Genomic DNA, 23,239 nt, shown 5'->3' on the forward strand with positions numbered 1-23,239 from the left:
TTCCCTTAAGAACTACTTTTGCAGTACCCCATACAATCTGGTAGGTTGTCTCATTATTGCCATTCTCTTGAATAACGTTGTTGATTCTTTCTATGATTGGTTGTTTAACCCACTCATTCTTTAGGATTAGATTATTTAGTTTCCAATTAATTTTTGGTCTATCTTTCCCTGGCCTTTTATTACATATAATTTTTATTGCATTATGATCTGAGAAGGATGTATTGACTATTTCTGCCTTTCTACACTGTACTGTTAGGTTTTTATGCCCTAGTGCATGGTCAATTTTTGTATATATGCCATGTACCACTGAGACAAAGGTATATTCCTTTCTATCCCCATTCAGTTTTCTCCACAGATCTATCATATCTATCTTATCCAGAGTTTTGTTCACCACCTTAACTTCTTTCTTGTTTATTTTGAGGTTAGATTTACCAAGTTCAGAGAAGGGGAGGTTGAGGGCCCCCACTAGTATAGTTTTGCTGTCCATTTCTTCCTGTAACTCCTTTAATTCCTCCTCTGAATGTGGATGCTATTCCACTTGGTGCATGTTTAGTAATGACACTGCTTCATTTTCTTTGGTGCCTTTTAGCAGGATATAGTTTCCTTCCTTACCTCTTTTGATTAGATCTATTTCTGCTTTTGCTTTGTCTGAGATTAGGATTACTAACCCTGCTTTATTTTACATGAGCTAAAGCATAATATATTCTGCTCCCATCTTCTACCTTTACCCTGTGTGTATCCCCCTATTTCAAATGTGTTTCTTGTAAACAACAAATTGGTGGATTACAGTTTTTAATCCATTCTGTTATCTGCCTCCATTTTGTCAGAGTTCATGCCATTCACATTCACAGTTATGACTACTGTTTGTGTCTTTCCCTCCATTCTGTTTCCCCGTTTGTACTTTTAGTTCTCCCTTCTCCCTTCTTCCCCTCTATAAGAGGGTTTTAATTTTTGACCACTGCCTTCCTCAGTCTTCACCCCCTTCTATCAGCCCCTCTCCCTTTATTTCCCCTTTCCCTTACTACTTCTTCCCTCTCTTTTCTTTCCCCTTTCCCCTCCTGCCACCTAAAGGGCATGTAAGATTTCTATACTTAACTGAGTTTGTTTGTTCCCTCCTTGAACCAAATCAGATGTGACTAAATCTCAGTTCTCAACTCCCTCCCCTCTTTCACTCTACTATAATATGTTTTTGCGCCTCTTCCTGTGATGTAATTTACCTTCTTCTGCTTCCTCCTTTTCACATCTTCTGTTACAATCTCTTCACACCCTTAAATCACATTTTTTATCATCATATCATTTAATTTATACCCACTCCTTCTGTCTATATATATCCCTTTTAAATACCATAATAAATATGCAATTCTTAAGATTAACAAGTATCATCTTGCTTATAGTGAAGTAAACAGTTTGCCCAAATCGAATAATTTTTTTTCCTTTTTACCTTTTTATGCCTTTCTTGAGACTTGCATTTGAAGATTAAATTTTCTACTGAGCTCTGGCCTTTTCATCAGGAAGGTCTAGAAATTCCTTCTTGCACTGAATGTCCATCCCCTTGCCTGAAATATTAAGCTCAATTTTGCTGGGTAATTAATCCTTGCTTGTAGTCCAAACTCCTTTGCCTTACAAAGTATCTTATTCCATTTCCTCTGATTTTTTGATGCAGAAGCTGCAAGGTTCTGTGTAATCCTAACTGTAGTTCCACAATATTTGAATTGTTTCTTTCTGGCCACTTCCAGTATTTTCTCCTTAAATTGGTAGTTCTGGAATTTGGCAACAATATTCCTTGGAGTTTTCAGTTTGGGATCTCTTTCACGAGGTGATCAATGGATTCTTTTGGTGACGATTTTGCCCTCTGGATCTAGGAACTCAGGGCAGTTTTCCTTGATGATTTCTTGCAAGGTCTTGTCCAGGCTCTTTTTTTCATCATGGTTTTCTGGTAGGCCAACAATTCTTAGATTTTTCTCTCCTGGGTCTATTTTCCAGGTCAGTTGTTTTTTCCAATGAGATATTTTACATTTTCTTTCTATTTTTTCATTCTTTAGATTCTGTTTGACTGATTCTTGATGTCTCATAGAGTCATTACCTTCTACGTGTCCAATTCCAATTTCTAACAAATTGTTTCCTTCTATTAATTTTTGCATCTCCTTTTCCATTTGTCTAGTTCTTCCAGTTAGGTTTTTTATCTCTTTATCCATTTGTCCAATTTTCTTTTTAAATTCTTCCATGAATTCTTTCTTCATAGTTTTAAACTTTTTTCTTCTACCTATCTAATTAGGCTTTTAAAATCCTTGAGCTCTTACATGAACGCTCTTTGGGCTTGAGACTAGTTCATATTCCCTTCTGCGGTTTCAGATGGGAGTACAGTCTCAGTGTTGACTTCTTAGGTATTCGTGTTTTGATCCTTGTCCCCATAGTAAGATTCAACAGTAAGTAAGGTATTTTCTTTTCTAGTTTGCTTCCTGCTCATGATGATTGCCTTTTTTCCGGCTTTTAAGAGCGGATCTCTGCTTCTAGGGCACAGGTGTCTCTGTCCCACAGTTCTTGTGCTTAGAACTTGAGGCTTTATGTATTGTGGCCTCTGCTTCTTTCAGCTACAAGCCAGAATGCTGCCACTTACTTGATGCTGACAGCCTGCTGGTGTGCCAAAGCAGAGGCCAGGGAAAGTCTTTCTGAGTTTTCCTGAAGTTACCCTGGAACTCACTGCACGAGGTGTAAGGAAGGGATGGTCTGGCCACAGGAGTACTCCTCTCCTGAGCTAGAGCACAGGCAGACTCAGCAGCTGGTGAATGCCATCTGCACTAGTGTCTTCCTGATTCCTCTGGCTGTGATAAGGCATGCCTGGGGTCCTGGTGTTGGCACTTACGGGCTCCATCCCCCTGGGGCTCAGGATCTCCTCCTGCTTCTCCGAGATGGGACTGTCTGAGACAACTCTGTTTCTGCACCGGTCCCCTTCAGCAAGAGGGACCCCCTCTTTGCGATTTTCCTGGCCTCTCGAGCTAAGAGACTGTTATCCCATCAGCTGATCTCACTATTCTAGGATTCTTCCTAGGGAAATATTTTCTTGATTTTTCAAGGTTAATGAGGGGAAAGACAGAGCACTTACAGAATATCCGCTATCCTGGCTACTGGAAGTTCAAGTAGGTGACTTATAAGACATTTAATCTGCAGGCTAATCATCTCAGGAGTGGCAGCTGCTGTTACCAGGGGTCCTGCACTTCTCTCTCATTCAGTTCCACTGGACTCCCGTCCTGGGCTAGTATGTTTGAGAATCTGCCCTGCTGCTTCTGCTTCAGACTGCCAGGTGGCTTCCTGCTCCATTTTGATATAGCAGGGTCCATGCTGGTACAGCCTGTGAGCTCTGTGCTCCTCCAGCCCTGTGCAACAGATCCTTCCTGTCGACCTTCCAGGCTGCCCTGAGCTGGAAATCTGCCTTCCTGTCTCCTAGTGGGTTCTGCCACTCTAAAGTTTGTTCAGATTCTCTTTTTAGGGCTATCTGAAGGAGTTTGTCTTAGAGCTTAGGTAAGTACATGCTTTCACTCTGCCATCTTGGCTCTGCTTTTTTTTTTTTTTTTTTTTTTTTTTTTTTACTAATTTTTAAGCCTATTTTCAAGTTGAGTGCTGCTTCTGGGCACAAGAGGCACTGCCCCAAGCTTCCAGTGCTGGGGGCCAGCGGCCTGGTCACTGGCTTTCTACACTGAGGTCTTGGGTGCTGGTGGCTTGCCCATTATACTAGAGTGACCCAGCCTACTCATTCCTGTTGTGCCAGGGGTTTCTGGGCTGGCACTTTGCCTTCTGTGCTGGAGGTGAAGGCCTCACAGCTGGTCTACTGTGCCACTAGCCTGCTGAGCCAGAACCATGGGGTGTCCAGCGCTGATTTATGCTGTAGCGAAGAGACTCCTGCTGGCTTGCCTAGACACCGTCTACATGGGGCTGTGCTCCCCTTTTACCCAAGTGAAGCAGACCTTTCGTGAAGTCCTTCTAAGTTACCTTAAGCTGGTAAACTGTTTCACTCTGTCTTTTTGCAGATTCTGTCAATGCAGAATCTACTCAGAGGCTTGATTTAATGTTATTCCTGATGGAAAGTGGGAGAGCTCAGGCAACTTCCTGGTTTTTTCCATCATTTTGACTTCCCCTCCCCCTTGGTGTTATCTTTGACTCTCTTGTTCAATCAGTGATCAAATCAATGTGAATTCTACCTCTGAAACAGTTCTCACATCTGTTTTCTATCAGTCTGTATTTTATTCTTATTGTCACCATCTTAGTAGAGGCCTTCATTATCATCCATATGGACTACTGCAATAGCCCACTCAAAAAGTAAAGGTCTTTACTCTCTCCCACTGCCAATTCATTTGTCAGAATGCTTTTCTTTAAGGGACAAGTAAACTGATCAATTCTCTGTCCTTCTCAAAAACTCTGTATTTTGCAATATTCAGTCCTTTGCTCTGGAATGGCCTCCTTCTCTTTGCCTTCTGAACTCTTAGCATTAAAATTCAACCCAAATACCAGCTCTTCTCTAATGCCTCTTTCTGATTCCTCCAACAGTATCAAATATCTGCACTCTCAATTTCACAGAATGCTCTGTTTTGTAATTTTCTAACGCACTTATGTAATATTGAGCTTATCTATGGGTTATCATCCTCCTACTAGAAAAAGAGTTCTTAACATTTTTTGGGTCATGGACCCCTATGCAATCTGGTGAAACTGATGGATCCCTTTTCAGAACAGTGTCTTTAAAAGCATAAACAAAATTCATACATAGACTGGCTAATGAAACTAATAGATTAAAACAGTTATTGAAATATTTAAAAAACCTAACAAACAAGTTAATGGACCCTAAGTGAAGAAATCCTTTACTAGAGACAGTCAACTCAATGAGTATGTTAGCTCCACTTGGTATTTCTGCTAGTGACTAGTATGGTGAGCACTTACCAAGTACTTAGCATTTGTGGAATGCGAATGAATGAAGGAATGAGAAGAGTCATGTCAAAGAATGAAAGAATGATGAGGTGGATGACTAGATATGACAGGGGAATCAGAAAAAAACAAGTCTTTGAGGTGGAGTCACAGAGAAAATGGTGGTGAGCGATCACTTTAACAGGAGACAAGAAAGTCAAGAAATGGAAGGGTTTTTCAAGGAGGGAGAGTGGGAGGCTGATTATTTTGCTTTAAGTATGATAAACAGGAAGTGATAACACCAGCACCATTTTCCCCTTCATTTTACTGCAATATAAAGTTATGAAATTAAAATAAGAGTGAGGTTAAGAAAGTCATTTTCTTAGGACTACAGATAGCCATATAAAAGTAATGGAGAAATTCTCCTCTGACATTATATAATTCTTCTACATTTGAGAAAAGTTTTCTTTAAAAGTGCTAGGCTATAAGCACACAACAATAATAGAGCTGGTGCAAGCAATGTAATTCATCAAATTGTGTTAATTCACTTTCAGGAGATTAAAAAAATGTTGAGGGCATCAAACAATTTTTTCTCAGAGAAAATGACTAGGAAGTTATGGAGTATAGTATGTACTCTCATTACTCCAGGAAATGTGTGACATTTTATAACTAACCAGAATCTCATAAACATCAGTAATGTGGAAAAAGTAACAAACCTTAGGATTTTTCTCTTCGATACCTCATACATACCCACACACAAGATGATATGCAAGAATGCCAGGGTGTTTGCAAAGTCTGTATCACTGCTGGTTATTGAGACACAAACAAAATAAGTCTTTTTTGCTGAACAGCTGTTGGCTTCGTTGTTCTTTTTTCAGAAAAAAAAAAACGTTGCCGTTATGCTAATGGAATGTGACCTCATTGGCTAGCAATTATATCATGCCTTGGGACACTGCTTTGGAAAGCTGTTTTCACAATGCATCACCTCGAAAAATGGCCCCAAAATGCCATCTTCACTGAATAAACCAACATACATTCAAATTCTAGATGAGTATGACTTAAGGGAAATATTTCTGAATATTCAATAAGAACTTATTGCTCTTACTAAAGAATTTGAATTAAATACTTTTCTACCTATTATTACCCTAGCATGATTTCAACTAAGTATTTATTAAGCTAGCAACAATAATTATCTTTTGATAACCCTTTCTGAGATGTATTCTATGCCTCTCAATTATTTCTAATCACTGAGAGATGAATAACTACATTATTCTTTTGCAGATTGTGTATTCAACACTGGATTCTACACAGCCACAAGGAGTCATTTCTTTAGGTGAAAAGATACTGCATGTCTTGTGTTATATGACCAGAGGGTTTCTCAATGATAGGACATCTCACTCTCCAAATTTCTCTGCCACCTCCATCACTATTGGCTGCTTCAGTGTCTGACCTTGGTGAGCTGAAGAGAAAGAAATCCAAGTCTTGCCTTGCCACTAAGCCCTGCCCACTTCTTCTGATGTAGGGGAAAACTATACATGATAAGTACAGTCAACTGGACATTACTGGGGGGCTTGCTGAGCTTCCTTCTCACAGCAATACAATGCATTAATAATAACAAGAATTATTTTTTGAAATAATAAAATAACTTAAGAATGGATGTATCTAGCAACTTACTTTTAACGACTCCCACAGAGGAAACTGCACGAGAGAGAAAGGAATCTATGGAGACACAAAAACATATCAAACAAATTAGGCTGGCAGCATTAATAGACTGAATAAATTAACAAGAATTACGATTTACCAAGTAAACTCTCAATTATCACTTGTAAACAAACATTAGTGCATAATGAAAAGCAAATTCCGTTAAACTCATTTATAACTAGACACCTTGAGGCAGAGAAATGAAAGGGACTATCTAATTGTGTCAGTCCGATGGGGGCAGGGGAAAGACGGAGGGACAGGGAGATCTGTTCTAATAACAGTGCCTTTGTATCCTGGAGTTTAGTACCACTACTAAATTCAACCTAAACATACTTATTCCTATATTGTGGCAGCTAGGTGGCGCAATGGGTAGAGTCAAAAAGATTTATCTTCCCGAGTTCAAATCCATTCTCAGGCACTTACAGCTGTGTGACCCTGGGCAAGTCATTTAACCCTCTTTGCCTCAGTTTCCTCATCTGTAAAACGAGCTGGAGAAGGAAATGACAAACCACCTAGTATCTTTGCCAAGAAAATCCCGAATGGGATCATAAAGAGTTAGACACAGCTGAAATGAGTGAACAACAAAAACTCCTATGTTGGGCTATATCTAGACAAAGCTCATACAGAGCTACAAAAGAGATTATTTCTAAAGTTCATTACAATTCTTTGAGTCTTAAATTTGAAATCTGATGATTCATCTCTCAGAATCTGCCCCACTTCCCCTCAATTTCTGAATTCCTCCCTCCTAGAGCAAGTATCACATTTTTCCTTGAACTGTATTTACTGGTACATGTTTCAACTCTTCTATTAGGTAGAAAACTCCTTGGGGGCAGAAATAATGTTTTATTCACCCCTGTATCTCCTAGGCATCCATACCATTGTGTAAGCCTGAGCCAGAATAGGTTTTGGATAGTGAAAGCAAGCCTTGTAAGGGATTTGCTTATAAAAGGGCTGCTGACTAGGTTAAAGGCTAGAGCAACTTAATGTGGGAGAAAAAAGCATGTATTTATGGCACAATAGAAAGAACACTGGGTTTGAATGCTGGCTATACCAACTGCTATTTATATGACATTTGGTAAGCTACTTCTGCTACCTGGGCCTCAGTTTTCTCATCTATAAAATGAAAGGGTTGGGCTAAAGCCCCTTCCAGCTAGAAAGCTATGATTCTATTAGCCTAATGCTTCAGTTTCTATTTTGCTGCAAGTAGAGTTATTTTCTTGTCAGGTCAAATTACTCTGTTCTCCAATTCAACTTTCTTTCCATTGATTGTGTGTGTGTGTGTGTGTGTGTGTGTGTGTGTGTATGTGTATGTGTGTGTGTGTGCATCCTTCTATCCTGGGGTAAAAAAGATGATGAAGACGACATATGAAAAACGGAATAAAATCATCAGAGGGGTAGTGTGCTACAGGGGAAAGGATGCTGACTTGTGAATCAGGAGACCTGGATTTCTATACTGGCTCAATGATTTATCTAAGTGACTGGAGGCTAGCACTTCAAGGCTGCAGGTCTGCTTCTTCATCTGAAAAATGGAGATAATACTGCCTGCACTCCCTACCTTAAAGTGCTGTGAGCCAAATGCTTTAAACATTTTAAAATAACATATATACATCAACAGTCAGGCAGTCTTTGCGTTCAGGGAGCTCACGTATAGAGACAACATATCCATAAATCAGTTTATATACAATATACATAAAAGACATGAGAAGTATCTTTGGCTGCTGGGAAGCCCAGAAAAGGCTTCCTGCAGAAGGAAACACTAGAGTTGATTTTTTTTTTAAGGCAATAAATGGCTACCTTAAATTACTACATAATTTGTTCAAAGATTCTAATGAAGTGAAATCCCTGTTGAAAACTGAGCTGGGAATAGTTGGGGAGTCACTAATATGCATATGAATGCATGCTAGCCATTTTTGGTGGATGAATCAATCACTTTACTTATTTAAAACATTTGGGAGTTATTTTAATATTCGTATTTTCTCCAAACTCAAAACCTTGGGTATTATTTGCCTTACTCTACCACGAGTAGTAACTAATATATGAATCTCTCAATTAGCCTGACAGACAAAACTGAGCTGGACAGACAACCTGCCACAGAAACTGTGTCACCAGTCTTGGTAGGACAAGAAGTGGGAATGAGAAGAAATCAATGCCCCTACCTCACACTAAGCTGACAAACTGAAATCTCAGAGGACGTCTGTCATCTGGAACAACAGGCTTCATCCCATGAGGCATCTCAGAACCCCATAAAAAAGGTCAAACACACTTCTTTGTTATCAGGCCTTTGTAACTAAAGAGAAGGGATCACATTTTCTTTCCAATTTGGGGTAACAAAAAACGATTTCATTGACAAACAAAATAAGACTGCATAAGAACATCTACAGCAACTGCCCTTGCAGCACCAACAAATACTTACTGAACTGAATGGATAAAATAGCGATCACTACAAACAACAAACTGTCGCATCAATTGTAGTCCTTGCTCATGAACAGAAAGAATCTACACAGAACAAAAGGACCTTGTGCGAAATGTCAAATGAAAAATACACTGATACTAAATATGTTAAAACTAATTTTTTTCATTTTCCAAGAGGAACAAATATAAAAATTATTACTCATTCAAAAACAGATTTTCCCTTAAAGCCTCTTGGAATCCTATTACTGCATTCAGAGATCTCTAAATAAGCTATTGCTATAAAACTAAGATGAAAAATATCTGTCAACAAATTGGCAGAGATGTCAAAATATGGGAATAGTCAATGTTTGAAAGACTAGAAAAATATGGTACACTAATGTACAAGTGGAAGACCTATGAATTTTGGCCTCACCATTCTGGAAAGCAATTAGGAATTATGCAAATAAAGTGACTAAAATACCCATATATTTTGACCTCGAAATTCCACTGCTAGGCATATTTCCCAAGGAAGTTAGTGACAGAAAGACTCGTTATAAACAAAAATGTTCAGAGCTACCACTTTTTATGGTGGCAGAGAAATGGAAACAAAGCAGATGTCCATCAACAGGGGAAGGGATCGATGAACGTATATGTAGCAAATATTACTGTGCTGTAAGAAATGATGAATAAGATGTAATACAAAAAACTACTTCTATGGATGGACATAAGGTGACATAAACAGAAATGATAAAGCAACATGCAAGATGATGACAATAATAAAAATATAAAGACCAACAAAAAACTGAACTGAATGATGCAAAATTATAATGATCATGCTTGTTCCCAAAGATGACTCATAAGAAGGTATCTTCTCCTATATCTTTGCAAGATGGGACTACACGTGTGGACCACCGCATTCAATGTCAGACTTTTTCATTATCTTGCTACTTTTGCTGGTGGTGTTTTCCCCCGTTCTGTTCCTTAAAAGGGATTGTTCTCTGGGGAGGGGAACTAGAATGGATAAACTGAGAAATGTAGGTGATATAAAAATCAAAGATAGCAGGAAAGCATATGGTAAAATTATATTTAAATAATAAATTCATGTCAGCACAATTTCTTCTCTGATCAAAATGATACAAACCATAAAATAAATCATACAATTTGCTATTTTCTTAATAAAAAATTTTAGAAGATGTTATTTAAAATATTTCATAAATCTGACAACAGTTTTCTAAGGAATTATGAATTAGGCTTTTTTTCAATCCTTCCAAAAATCATTAAGTTCATCAGCATGGGTACTGTACATTAGTAGAATCTTCTTGAGTTGCTATCCAATATTAGTGACCTTGTAGTTCTTTGGTAAAGCTCTCTGATTTTACTTAGGATCTACCTCAAATAACCATTACCTGTTGCTGAGTCTTGTCCTTAAAGTATTTCCAACTTCGTAAAAATCTATGAGGACTTGGGTTCCCTTGGGTGGCCTTTAAGAACTCAAGGTCATCTCCACATCAGGGTGAAGCATAAGAGTAAGACTAGATTTCCAATGTGTTTAAGAAGCTCTTTTAAATACTTCCTCCTCTCTCTTCCCAAAATGCCCACAAAAAGTAAACATTTTCACGGAATACAGAGTAATGATATTATTTAGTATGGTCCCTTTTAAGAAAATCTGGCAACCAAATTCAAAAGATTTAGAGATGGGATCTTCCACATCATTTAGCTCAGTTCTCTCAATTTTAAGATGCGAATTAAGTCTGAAAGATTAAGCGCCTCACACAAATTGGCACAAGGAGTAAATGGCAGGGACAGGGTTTCTGAGACAGGTCTTGAGACTACAAAGTCAGTTCTCTTTTCATTGTAGACATGATGGTGAGAAATGGTGAGAAGAGCAACTCCCCATCCTCCTCATCCTCCAATTTCCCATCAGCATGCTATGGAGGATGGATGCTGATAACATTCTTCCCCTCTTCTTCTTCCCACCCTCAGTTTGAGGACAATTTTAAATCATTTATGAGGAGGAGAATTCACTGGACTACATACATATTGTCTATTTCATCTTTAAAAAATTTTATATTTATCTTCAGTTTTCAAACTCATTTCCATAAAATTTTGAGTTTCAAATTTTCTCCCCATCTCTCTTCTTCCCCCAACCCCAAAACACCATGCATTCTGATTGCCCCTTCCCCCAATCTGCTCTCCTTTCTATCACATCCCTCCCTTTTCTTATCCCCGTCTTCTCTCTTTTTTTGTAGGGCAAGACAAATTTTTATAGATTTCTATAACCCATCACCTGTATTTTTTATTTCCCAGTTGTAGGCAAAAACAATTCTCAAAATTCATTCCTAAAACTCTGAGTTCCAAATTCTCTGTCTTTCTCCCTCCCCACCCATCCTCACTGAGAAGGCAAGCAATTCAATATGGGTATATGTGTAGTTTTGTAAAACACTTCCATAACAGTCATGTTGTGTAAGACTAACTATATTTCCCTACATCCTATCCTGCCCCCCATTTATTATTTTCTCTCATTTGACTCGGTCCCTCCCCAAAAGTGTTTACTTCTAATAACTCCCTCCTCCCATTTGCCCTCTCTTTTATCATCCCCCCCACCCCACTTATCCCCTTCTCCCCTACTTTCCTATAGTGTAAAATATATTTTCATACCAAATTGAGTGAGCGTGTTATTCCCTCCTTAAGCCAAATGTGATGAAAGTAAGCTTTATTTTTTCCTCTCATCTCCCCCTTTTCTCCTCCATTGAAAAAGCTTTTTCTTGCCTCTTTTATGAGAGATAATTTGCCTCATTCCATTTCTCCTCCCAACATATTCTTCTCTCACTCCTTAGTTTTATTTTTTTAGGTATTATGCTTTCCTATTCAACTCACCCTGTGCTCTCTGTCCATATGTGTGTGTGTGTGTGTGTGTGATCCTTCCAACTGCCCAAATACTGAGAAAAATTTCAAGAGTTACAAATAGTATCTTTCCATGTAGGAATGTAAACAGTTCAACTTTAGAAATTCCCTTATGGTTTCTCTTTCCTGTTTACCTTTTCATGCTTCTCTTGATTCTTGTGTTTGAAAGTCAAATTTACTATTCAGCTCTGATCTTTTCATCAAGAATGCTTAAAAGTCCTCTATTTCACTTAATCTTTCAGACTTAATTCTCATCTTAAAATTGAGGGAGCTGAGCTAAATGATGTGGAAGATCCCAGCTCTAAATCTTTTGAATGTGGTTGCCAGATTTTCTTTCTGTATTCCCTGAAGTATTATACTCAGTTTTGCTGGGTAGGCGATTCTTGGTTTTCATCCTAGTTCCTTTGACTTCTGTAATATCATATTCTGAATATCATATTCCAAGCCCTTCAATCCCTTAATGTAGAAGCTGCTAGGTCTTGTGTTATCCTGACTGTATTTCCACAATATTCAAATTGTTTCTTTCTAGCTGCTTGAAGTATTTTTTCCTTGACCTGGGAACTCTGCAACTTGGCTACAGTGTTCCTAGGAGTTTCTTTTTGGATCTCTTTCAGGAAGTGATCTGTGGATTCTTTCAATATTTATTTTGCCCTCTGGTTCTAGAACACCAGGAAAGTTTTCCTTGATAATTTCATGAAAGATGATCTCTAGGTTCTTTTTGTTATCATGGCTTTCAGGTAGGCCCATAATTTTTTTTTTTTTTGTATTTCTTTTTAATTTATTTATTTAACTTTTAACATTCATTTTCACAAAATTTTAGGTTCCAAATTTTCTCCCCTTTTGTCCCCTCCCCCACCCCAGAACACCGAGCATTCTAATTGCCCCTATCACCTATCTGCTCTCTCGTCTATCATCCCTCTCTGCCCTTCTCTCCATCTTCCCCTTTACCTGTATTTCTTATTTCCTAGTGGCAAGAACAGTACTCAACAGTTGTTCCTAAAACTTTGAGTTCCAACTTCTCTTCCTCCCTCCCTCCCCATCCCTTCCCTTTGGAAGGCAAGCAATTCAATATAGGCCAAATCTGTGTAGTTCTGCAAATGACTTCCACAATAGTCATGTTATATAAGACTAACTATATTTCCCTCCATCCTATCCTGTCCCCCATTACTTCTATTCTCTCTTTTGATCCTGTCCCTCCCCATGAGTGTTGACCTCAAATTGCTCCCTCCTCCCCATGCCCTCCCTTCCATCATCCCCCCCACCCTGTTTATCCCCTTATCCCCCACTTACCTGTATTGTAAGATAGGGTTTCATACCAAAATGAGTGTGCATTTTATTCCTTCCTTTAGTGGAATGTGATGAGAGTAAACTTCATGTTTTTCTCTCACCTCCCCTCTTTTCCCCTCCACTAATAAGTCTTTTGCTTGCCTCTTTTATGAGAGATAATTTGCCCCATTCCATTTCCCCCTTTCTCCTCCCAATATATTTCTCTCTCACTGCTTGATTTCATTTTTTTAAGATATGATCCCATCCTCTTCAATTCACTCTGTGCCCTCTGTCTCTATGTGTGTGTGTGCATGTGCATGTGTGTGTGTGTAATCCCAGCCAGTACCCAGGTACTGAATAGTTTCAAGAGTTACAAATATTGTCTTTCCATGTAGGAATGTAAATAGTTCAGCTTTAATAAGTCCCTTATGACTTCTCTTTGCTGTTTACCTTTTCATGCTTCTCTTCATTCTTGTGTTTGAAAGTCAAATTTTCTTTTCAGCTCTGGTCTTTTCATCAAGAATGCTTGAAAGTCCTCTATTTCATTGAAAGACCAATTTTTCCCCTGAAGTATTATACTCAGTTTTGCTGGGTAGGTGATTCTTGGTTTTAGTCCTAGTTCCTTTGCCTTCTGGAATATCCTATTCCACGCCCTTCGATCCCTTAACGTAGAAGCTGCTAAATCTTGTGTTATCCTGATTGTATTTCCACAATACTTGAATTGTTTCTTTCTAGCTGCTTGCAATATTTTCTCCTTGACCTGGGAACTCTGGAATTTGGCCACAATGGTCCTAGGAGTTTCTCTTTTTGGATCTCTTTCAGGCGGTGATCTGTGGATTTCTTGAATACTTATTTTGCCCTCTGGTTCTAGAATCTCAGGGCAGTTTTCCTTGATAATTTCATGAAAGATGATGTCTAGGCTCTTTTTTTGATCATGGCTTTCAGGTAGTCCCATAATTTTTAAATTGTCTCTCCTGGATCTATTCTCCAGGTCAGTTGTTTTTCCAATGAGATATTTCACATTACCTTCCATTTTTTCATTCTTTTGGTTTTGTTTTGTGATTTCTTGGTTTCTCATAAAGTCATTGGCTTCCATCTGTTCCATTCTAATTTTGAAAGAACTATTTTCTTCAGTGAACTTTTGAACCTCCTTTTCCATCTGGCTAATTCTGCTTTTGAAAGCATTCTTCTCCTCATTGGCTTTTTGAACCTCTTTTGCCAATTGAGTTAGCCTATTTTTCAAGGTGTTATTTTCTTCAGCATTTTTTTGGGTCTCCTTTAGCAGAGTGTTTACTTGTTTTTCATGCTTTGCTTGCATGTCTCTCATTTCTCTTCCCAGTTTTTCCTCCACCTCTCTAACTTGATTTTCAAAATCCTTTTTGAGCTCTTCCATGGCCTGAGCCCATTGAGTGGGCTGGGATACAGAAGCCTTGACTGCTGTGTCTTTCCCTGATGGTAAGCATTGTTCTTCCTCATCAGAAAGGAAGGGAGGAAATACATGTTCACCAAGAAAGTAACCTTCTATAGTCTTATTTTTTTTCCCTTTTCTGGGCATTTTCCGAGCCAGTGACTTGACTTCTGAATATTCTCTTCACACCCATTTTGCCTCCAGATCAGCCCAGCCAGTGCTTGGGGTCTGAGATTCAAATGCTGCTTCCCAGCCTCAGGGCTTTGGGCAGGGGTGGGGCTGCTATTCAGTGTGAGATTAAGTTCAGCTGCTCAGGTCAGGGCAGGGCCGTCTCACGGGGCTCAGTTCCCTCAGGGGGTTTATGCAGAGACCTTCAGCAATGGATCCGAGCTCCTGCCTGCTTGGGGAGCCCTGGTCTGCTCCCGCCTCCGCTGCTGCCTCCCGAGGGGGCCTGAGTTATGGGGGCACCCCACTCCCCTCTCGGCAAGCCGAGGAGACCATCTCACCAACCTTTGGGGCCCGTGGGTGGAGGGACCTGCGTGGCTACTGGAGATTCTGTCCCTGAAGCCTGCTCGGATCTGCTCCTCTCGGTGCCGCGCGGCCAAGGTAGGGCTGGGCTCCACTTCGGGTCCGCAGCGCAAAGGACCTTTTGCAAGAGGTTTCAGGCTCTCTGGAACAGAAATCTCATCTGCTCCGTTGTTCTGTGGCTTCTGCTGCTCCAGAATTTGCTGGGAGTTCTTTTTTACAGATATTTTATGGGCTGTGGGTTCAGAGCTAGTGTATGTGTGTCTTTCTACTCCACCATCTTGGCTTCGCACCCCCTAGGCCCATAATTTTTAAATTGCCTTTCCTGGCTCTATTTTCCAGGTCACTAGTTTTTCCAATGAGATATTTCATATTGTCTTCAATTTTTTCATTCTTTACATTTTGTTTTATAATTTCTTGGTTTCTCATAAAGTCATTAGTGTCCATCTTCTCCATTCTAATTTTTAAAGAACTATTTTCTTCAGTGAGCTTTTGAACTCCGTTTCCATTTGACTAATTCTGCTTTTTAAAGTATTCTTCTCCTCACTGGCTTTTTGGACCTCTTTTGCCCATTGAGTTAAAGGTGTTATTTTCTTCAGCATTTTTTTGGGTCTCCTTTAACAAGCTATTGACTCGCTTTTTATGATTTTCTTGCATCACTCTCATTTCTCTTCCCAATTTTTCCTCCACCTCTCTTGATGTTGAATATCCTTTTTGAGCTTTTCCATTATCTGAGTCCATTGTGTATTTATTTTGGAGGTTTTGGATGTAGAAACCTCAACTTTTAGGTCTTCCTCTGATGATATGCATTGTTCTTCCTCATTCGAAAGGGTGGAAGAAAGTACCTGTTCACCAAGAAAGTAGCTTTCTATAGTCTCATTTTTTCCCTTTTTTGGACATTTTCCCAGTCAGTTACTTGACTTTTGAGTCCTTTGTCAAGAGTAGGTTATACTCTGGGGACCTGTAAGTTCTCAGTTCCTCCAATGTGGCACAATCAAGGGAGAGGAGTTTACTCTGGCACTCTGTTCTGCCCAGGATCTGCTTGCAAGGTTCCCTCTCCAGAACCTCTACCAGCTCCACCATGCCAGCACTCTTCCTCAACCCAGGAGAGCCACTCAGGGGTGAGATCCAGATTCAATTCCCCCATGGTCTGTAGGCAGAGGGCTCCAAAAATGTTTGCTGCTGCTGCAGTGGCTGTGGCTGACAGGTCCAGATCCTGTTCCCTTCTCACCCAAGTGAAAGAGCTTTCTCATTGACCTCTGGAGCTGTCTTTGGCATTTGTGGGTTGAGTAATCTGGGAACCGCAGCTGGTGCTCATGGGGTCCTGAAGCTTGTTCCTGCTGTGCCACGTGGCCCACACTAGGCTGTGCTCTGCTCCACGCCTGGTGTGATAAACCTTTTCTATCGGCCTTCCAGGCTGTCTTAGGCTGGAAATCTCTTTCACCATCGTTTTGTGGCTTCTACTGCTCTAGAATTTGTTTAGAGTAATTTTTTACACGTATTTTATGGGCTATGAGGGGGAGCTTCTACAGGTTCATCTTTCTACCCCGCCATCTTGGCTCTGCCCCTTGTCTATTTCATTTCTATCTCTGCAACTCCAGCACTAGCACAGTGACTGGTACCTGGTGGGACTTGATCAATGCTTGCTAATTGATTGATATTTATAATTCTGGTAAAGTTAAAGTCTCTAAAGATGGAACTTTCTGGGACTTCCCATTTCTGATGAATAGTACCTCTGATTAAAATTCTTTGCAAATTACCTTCTTGCTACAAGGGAAATTCAAATAAGGCCAAAGTGATTATGTTCCTGCCAAGAAGCCCAGAGCTTTGGTATTTTGATCTTGTTTTCCTTTATGTCGAGATATAAAGTAAGGCCAAAGCACTATAATGAATTTTCTTAAAAATAGTCTTATTTCCACACCAATTTGTACTTTCCTCTAAAAACAAATTTATCAGCGGCCCAAAGAATTTAACATTTTAATTCCTGGAATAAAAGACATTCTTCTTCTGAAGCCAAGGGAAAAATCTGATCTATAACAGTTCCCTAAATCTAATTCACATCAGCACAGGATCCTAGGCTTGGTCATGCTTGCAGGATGGAGAGACAACAATGGAAATGTGTTAGGCATATGTGAAAAACGTTCTGCCAGCAAATAGAGTCCTACAGCTAAAACAAATCCTTCATTTAACTTTCAGAGACCAGAGACAAGTTGGATCGTTCTCTTCCCCTGTTTCTTCAAAGTGCCAGATTTTATGCCCCCAACCAGATGTAAGTTGTTACTCTAAAATGTTTTATAGATGGAGAAATCAAATAGTTGAACTAAGGTCTTCTATTTTGAAGTACAACATACCCATTTTACTGCAACAGATGCTACAAAGCAGCATCACTGTTTTCTGATTTGTTTAATGCCATGATTTAGGTGGTTTGTTTAAATGAAGTTGCTAAGAACCCAGAGCACAAATAATAAGTGAAGGAACATTAAACTCAGCAGTCACAATCTCTCAGAGATTCCCAAAAGAAAAACAAATCTACTCTGCTAAAATTTGACATGGATTCCATTTATAAAGAGACAAATTCTTCTGGTTCAAGAATGCTTTCCAAACTTCCAAATACTTTCCAAACTTGATGTAGGTGCCAAAAGTTAGGTTTGATCAGGTATAGAGTGATTGTGCTGGGCATGTGATAATAAAACAACTACTTCCCATAAAGGTTTACAGAAAAATTGCCATACAAGCATACTTACTCGTACAATTTTACTAAAATTGTCTTTGTAATTAAGCAATCAAAAACCATTAACTGAGCACTTACCATGTGCCAGGCACTATGTTAAATATTGGGGATACAAAGAAAGGTAAAAAACAATTCTTGCTCTCAGGGAGCTTAGATTCTAATGAGGAGACTGCATGTAAATAACTTGATACTAATGAATTCATACAATACACAGTGGATGGAAGATATGTCAGACAAAAATTCACTAACAGCTGGGGAGACCAGGAAGGCCTCTTGCAGAAGGTAGAATTTGATTTCAGAGTCAAAGAAAGTCAGGGAAACTTAAGAGGCCAAAGAACTCTCTAGGCATGGGAGACAGCCAGTTAAAGGCAAAGGCAGGAGACAGACAGCAGGTGGGCCAAGCTAGCTGGATCACAGAGGGAAGGGAAGTGTAAGAAAACTGCAAAGGTTGGAAGGAGCCAGGTTATGAAGGGCTTTAAAAGCAGACCAGAAGGCTTAGTTGATACTCATACATCTTAAAGGTTGTAATAAAAGATGATTCCTTCCAAAATGAACTTTACCTGCCTCTCTCCAGTCTCGTCTCTCTGCAATCTATCCCCTACATGGCTACAGAAATAATAGTCCTAAAACAAACACCTGATCATGTCATCTCCCTTCTTCCCATTACAATTTGTCAATGGCTCTCCATTGCTCCAAGATAAAATAAGAGGCTCTCACCTAGGTTTTTTTTGGTTTCTTTGTAATTTGGGGGGGTGGGGGGTGGGGCGAGGCAATTGGGGTTATGTGACTTGCCCAGGGTTACACAACTAGTAAGTATCAAGTGTTTGAGGTTGTATTTGACTTCAGGATCTCCTGACTCCAGGGATGGTGTTCTATCTACTGTGCCACCTATTTGTGCCCCATGCCCCCAACCCTCACTCCCTCCCAGGTTTTAAAGACCTTTATGACCTACCTTCCAGTCTAACATCCTAGTATTCCCCTTCATACAATCTTTGCCTCTTTGCTTCCATGGCTTCAAGACTCAGCTGAAATCCCAGCTCCTACTGAGACCTTTCCTGGTCCTTCTACCCCCTACCAACCTCTAGTACCTGGCATATAGTCAGTGCTTAATAAGTGTTTGTTGACTAACTTACGGATCATAGACAATCTAGGACAGAAGTGAAGGCCTTTGCTAGGATAAGGCTTGAGACAAAAGGTGCTATAGAGACAGAAACAAGAGGACATGGTGACAGCTGCACATGAAAGGGGCAGAAAGAGTCAAAGATGACCCCAAAGTTATGGGTCTGGAGGGATGGGGGTTAGGAGAAGAAACTACTAGTTCTTGGGCCTTCTAGTCTACTACTAGTAGGCCTACTAGTCTAATGGGCCTTCCAGGTGGAGCTGTCCCACAAGGGTCAGCAACACCAGGGAGAGTTTAGGGTAGAGACAGAGACTTGGAGAATGGTTGCAGAGAGGCGACAAGGAAGCAATGGGAGGGGAGGAGAGGAGAAAGACAAGAGGGATGAGGACAAAATCCTGGGGGACACCTATGGTTACCGGCTAGGAAAGAAGGTAGAGAGCCATCAAAGGAGATGAAAAAGACAGTACTAGGCTCAAGTTCTGTTTGCTTCTAAAAAAGTGGTTTTTAACAGCAGTGCTTGCTGACTTTGTGACATCAAAGGTCATCATTCTGACTTTATCCATCTACCAGCATTTCTATCTGTCCATGACTGGATAACATTGCACATTAGACCCTTATTTTCCACTCCTTAGATTGAGGGTCAAGTGATTATAGGACTGTAGATTTCAAGATGGAAAGGACTTTAGATATTAATTTACTCATTTTACAGGTAAGGAAACTGAGGCCCAAAGAGTGACTGTCCCAAGGTTACTCAGCTATGAAGTAGCAGAGGCAAGATTAAAATCCAGGTCCACTAACTCTATCCTAGTCTTTCCTTCCAATGCACCATGCAGCGTTGCATACAAGGAAAAGAGTACACATAGAAAGCTCTATTCATGTGTGAAATTTTAGTTATCAAATCAAGACTGATCATAAAACAAATGCAAAGAAGTTGCTTCCTGATGATTTTAATTAACAATGAACATTTACTAGGATTTGATAATATTGAACTCTAGCAAGGGGATAAATATTACCTGAATATGTAAAAGTGCCTTTAAAAAGTGACTGAAAATTTTAACCTGGAGACAGATACACATGTCTATATATTACTAATAAAGCCCAACAGCAAGAGATAGAAAGAGAAATCCCATTTAAAGTTACTGTAGACACTACGAAATATCTGGAAGTTGACCTGCCAAAATAAACCCAGGGATTATATGAACACTTTTCACACAAATAAAGTCAGATCTAAAGTTGCTCATGGGTAGGCCAAGCTAATATAATAAAAATGACAATTGTACCTAAATTAATTTACTTATTCAGTGCCATACCAATCAAACTAACAAAAATTATTTTATAGAGCTAGAAAAAATGTCAAAATTCACCTTGAAGAACAAAAGGTCCAGAATATTGAGGGAATTAATGAAAAGAAACGCTAGAGAAGGTGGCCTAGCCATACCAGATCTTAAATTGCATTATAAAACAGCAATCATCAAAACCACTTGGTACTGGCTAAGAAATAGAGGATTAGATCAGTAGAATAAATTACGTACACAAGACACAGTGGTCAACGATTGTAATGGTTTACTGTCTGATAAACCCAAGGACCTCAGTTTCTGTAATAAGAACTCAATGTTTAACAAAAACTGCTATGTAAACTGGATAATAGTGTAGCAGAAACTGGGCGTAGATCAATTTATTTTTTATTTTTTAATTTAATTTTTCATTTTTAACACAGTTTGTAACAGATAAAACAATTCAAACTTTTGGTCAGGTGATACTTTTTAAAGCATTTACAATATGGACCACAAAAGAATTTTTTTTTTAAACATTAACCAACTGAGACACAAATAATATTTATGTTGCTAACTTCACAAGCTCTTGACCTAATTGTCTCCACAGTATTATTTGTAAAGGACCCTAACTTAATGTTGTTGGTCCTAAAGTCCTATACCTAATAGCTTAATTTTAGACTTAACCTCAGATGTTCCCCTACCAATAATCTATAATTGAATAGATCTGGTATTAAACTTACAAACCTTTTGGCTATAGGAAATTACCAGTAGGGACATTGCAGGGATACAATATCTCCCCAACTTCATGTCAATTCCAGGCAGGATTAGATTGTTCACTTGCATTCAGTCAAGCTTAAAGTCTGTCAGGTGTCAGTGGGGAAATTGAGTCAGGAGAATCCCACCTCAGCCCAGGCTGAACAGTTGCTCTCCCACCCTTCCCATGAGATCACCTTTTGCAGTTCATACAAGCATCTCACAGGCTTACTGGCATCACGGATTGGAGGCTCAGACCGCCTTTCTTGCTATTCATACTTGGAGTTAGACTCAGAAAAACAGTCACTTAATAGTCCCATAGCTTCTAAAAATGGCAAGTTCCAATAACCAGGTATCAAATATGATTATAATTTCACTTTGGCTAAGGAACATCTTTTGAGGCAAGTCTTAAAGTGACTTACATGCCTTTCTATACATGTTCTAGTTCCTCATTAAATAGCAATCATAAAATCAAATTTACCATTAAAACCTTAACTTTTCCATCAACGCCAAATAATACCTGAGGTTGCCTTTCTCTAGGAAATTTAGACTAAAATTCTTTTCCCAAAACTGAAGATGTCATTGATTTATTCTCAGTAATTAATTCAGTCAATTGTTTTAATACTAATTGCTTTTACCTCACTTTGTAACATGTCCAATTTTTCTCCACATCTCTCCCCTCCCCCCACTTCCTAATACCTTGCATTCTGATTACTCCTTCCCTCAATGTATCCTCCCTTCTATCACACCCCATCCTTCCCTTATCCCTATCTTTTCTCTTTTCTTGTAGGGTAAGATAAATTTCTATACCCTATTCCCCGTATTTTTTATTTCCCAATTATATGCAACAAAAATTCTCAACATTCGTTGCTAATACTTTGAATTCCAACTTCTCTTCCTCTCCCCCTCTCTACCCAGCCCCATTGAGAAGGCAAACAATTCAATACAGACAAAATATGTGTTGTTTTGCAAAAGGCTTCCATAATAATGTTGTGTAATACTAACTATATTGCCCTCTGTCCTACTCTATCCCCCCTTAATTTTTCCCCCACAACTGACCTTGTGCCTTCTTGAAAGTGTTTATTTCTAGTGACTCCCTTCTCGCATTTTCCCTCCCTTCTAACATTCCCCTCACTCCACTTGTCTCCTCCTCTCCTACTTTCCTGTGGTGTGGTATAAATTTTCATATCAAATTTAGTGACCATGTTATTCCCTCCTTCAGCCACATGTAGAAAGAGTAGCTTCATTTTTCCCCCTCTCCCCTTCTCCCTTCTCTCCTCCATTGAACAAGATTTTTCTTATCTCTTTTATGAGTTATAGCCTGCCCTGTTCCATTTCTCCCTTTCTCTTCCCAGTATTTTCCTACTTCATCCCTTAATTTTTATTTTATTTTATTTTTGTGTGGATATCATCTTTTCTGATTCAACACACCCTGTACTCTCTGTCTATATATGTGTATGTGTGTGTATATGTAAAATCTCTCCATCTACCCAAATACTGAGAAAAAATTCAAGAGTTATAAATATTTTCTTTTCATGTAGTAGTGTAAACAGTTCAGCTTAAGAGAGTCTTTTATGATTTTTCTTTCCTGTTTACCTTTTCATGCTTCTCTTGATTCTTGTCTTGGGAAGTCAAATTTTCTACACAGATCTGGTCTTCTCCTCAATATGAATGATTGAAAGTCCTCCATATCATTGAATGACCATTTATTCTCTTGAAGTATTATATTCAGATTGGCTGGGTAGGTGATTCTTGGTTTCCATCCCAGTTCCTTTGACCTCTGAAATATCCCATTCCAAGCCCTTTGATCCCTTAATGTTGAAGCTGCCAGATCCTGTGTTATCCTGATCGTATTTCCACAATACTCAAATTGTTTCTTTCTAGCTGCTTGCAGTATTTTCTCCTTGATCTGGGATCTCTGAAAGTTGGCCACAACATTCCTAGGAGTTTCTCTGTTCACGTCTCTTTCATGAGGTGATCGATGGATTCTTTCAATATTTATTTTACCCTCTGATTCTAGAACATCAGGCCAGTTTTCCTCGATAATTTCATGGAAGATAATGTCTAGGATCTTTTTTTGATCATGGCTTTCAGGTAGTCCTATAATTTTTAAATTGTTTCTCCTGGATCTATTTTCCAGGTCAGTTGTTTTTCCAATGAGATATTTCACATTATCTTCTAATTTTTCAAATTTTTGGTCTTGTTTACTAACTGCTTGGTTTAACTCACAGTCATTCATTTCCCTGAACTCAATTCTCTTTCATCGAATTATT

General features: G+C 39.2%; 1 protein-coding gene across 6 annotated transcripts in view; it reads right to left on the bottom strand.

Annotated features, from left to right (window-relative positions):
* SLC25A26 (solute carrier family 25 member 26) overlaps nt 1-23,239 on the bottom strand; it is a 189,340-nt gene that overhangs the window by 51,770 nt on the left and 114,331 nt on the right. For all 6 annotated transcript variants that reach the window (XR_011964750.1, XR_011964752.1, XR_011964751.1 and 3 more), the window contains one exon: nt 6,568-6,612. Coding sequence is in view for 3 of the 6 variants with exons in the window: in XM_072598731.1 (XP_072454832.1) it covers nt 6,568-6,612 (45 nt within the window). In the remaining 3 variants the exon portion in view is untranslated. The remainder of the gene's footprint in view (nt 1-6,567; nt 6,613-23,239) is intronic.

Source organism: Notamacropus eugenii, chromosome 3 (assembly GCF_028372415.1).
Source record: "Notamacropus eugenii isolate mMacEug1 chromosome 3, mMacEug1.pri_v2, whole genome shotgun sequence".
Classification (NCBI taxonomy): domain Eukaryota; kingdom Metazoa; phylum Chordata; class Mammalia; order Diprotodontia; family Macropodidae; genus Notamacropus; species Notamacropus eugenii.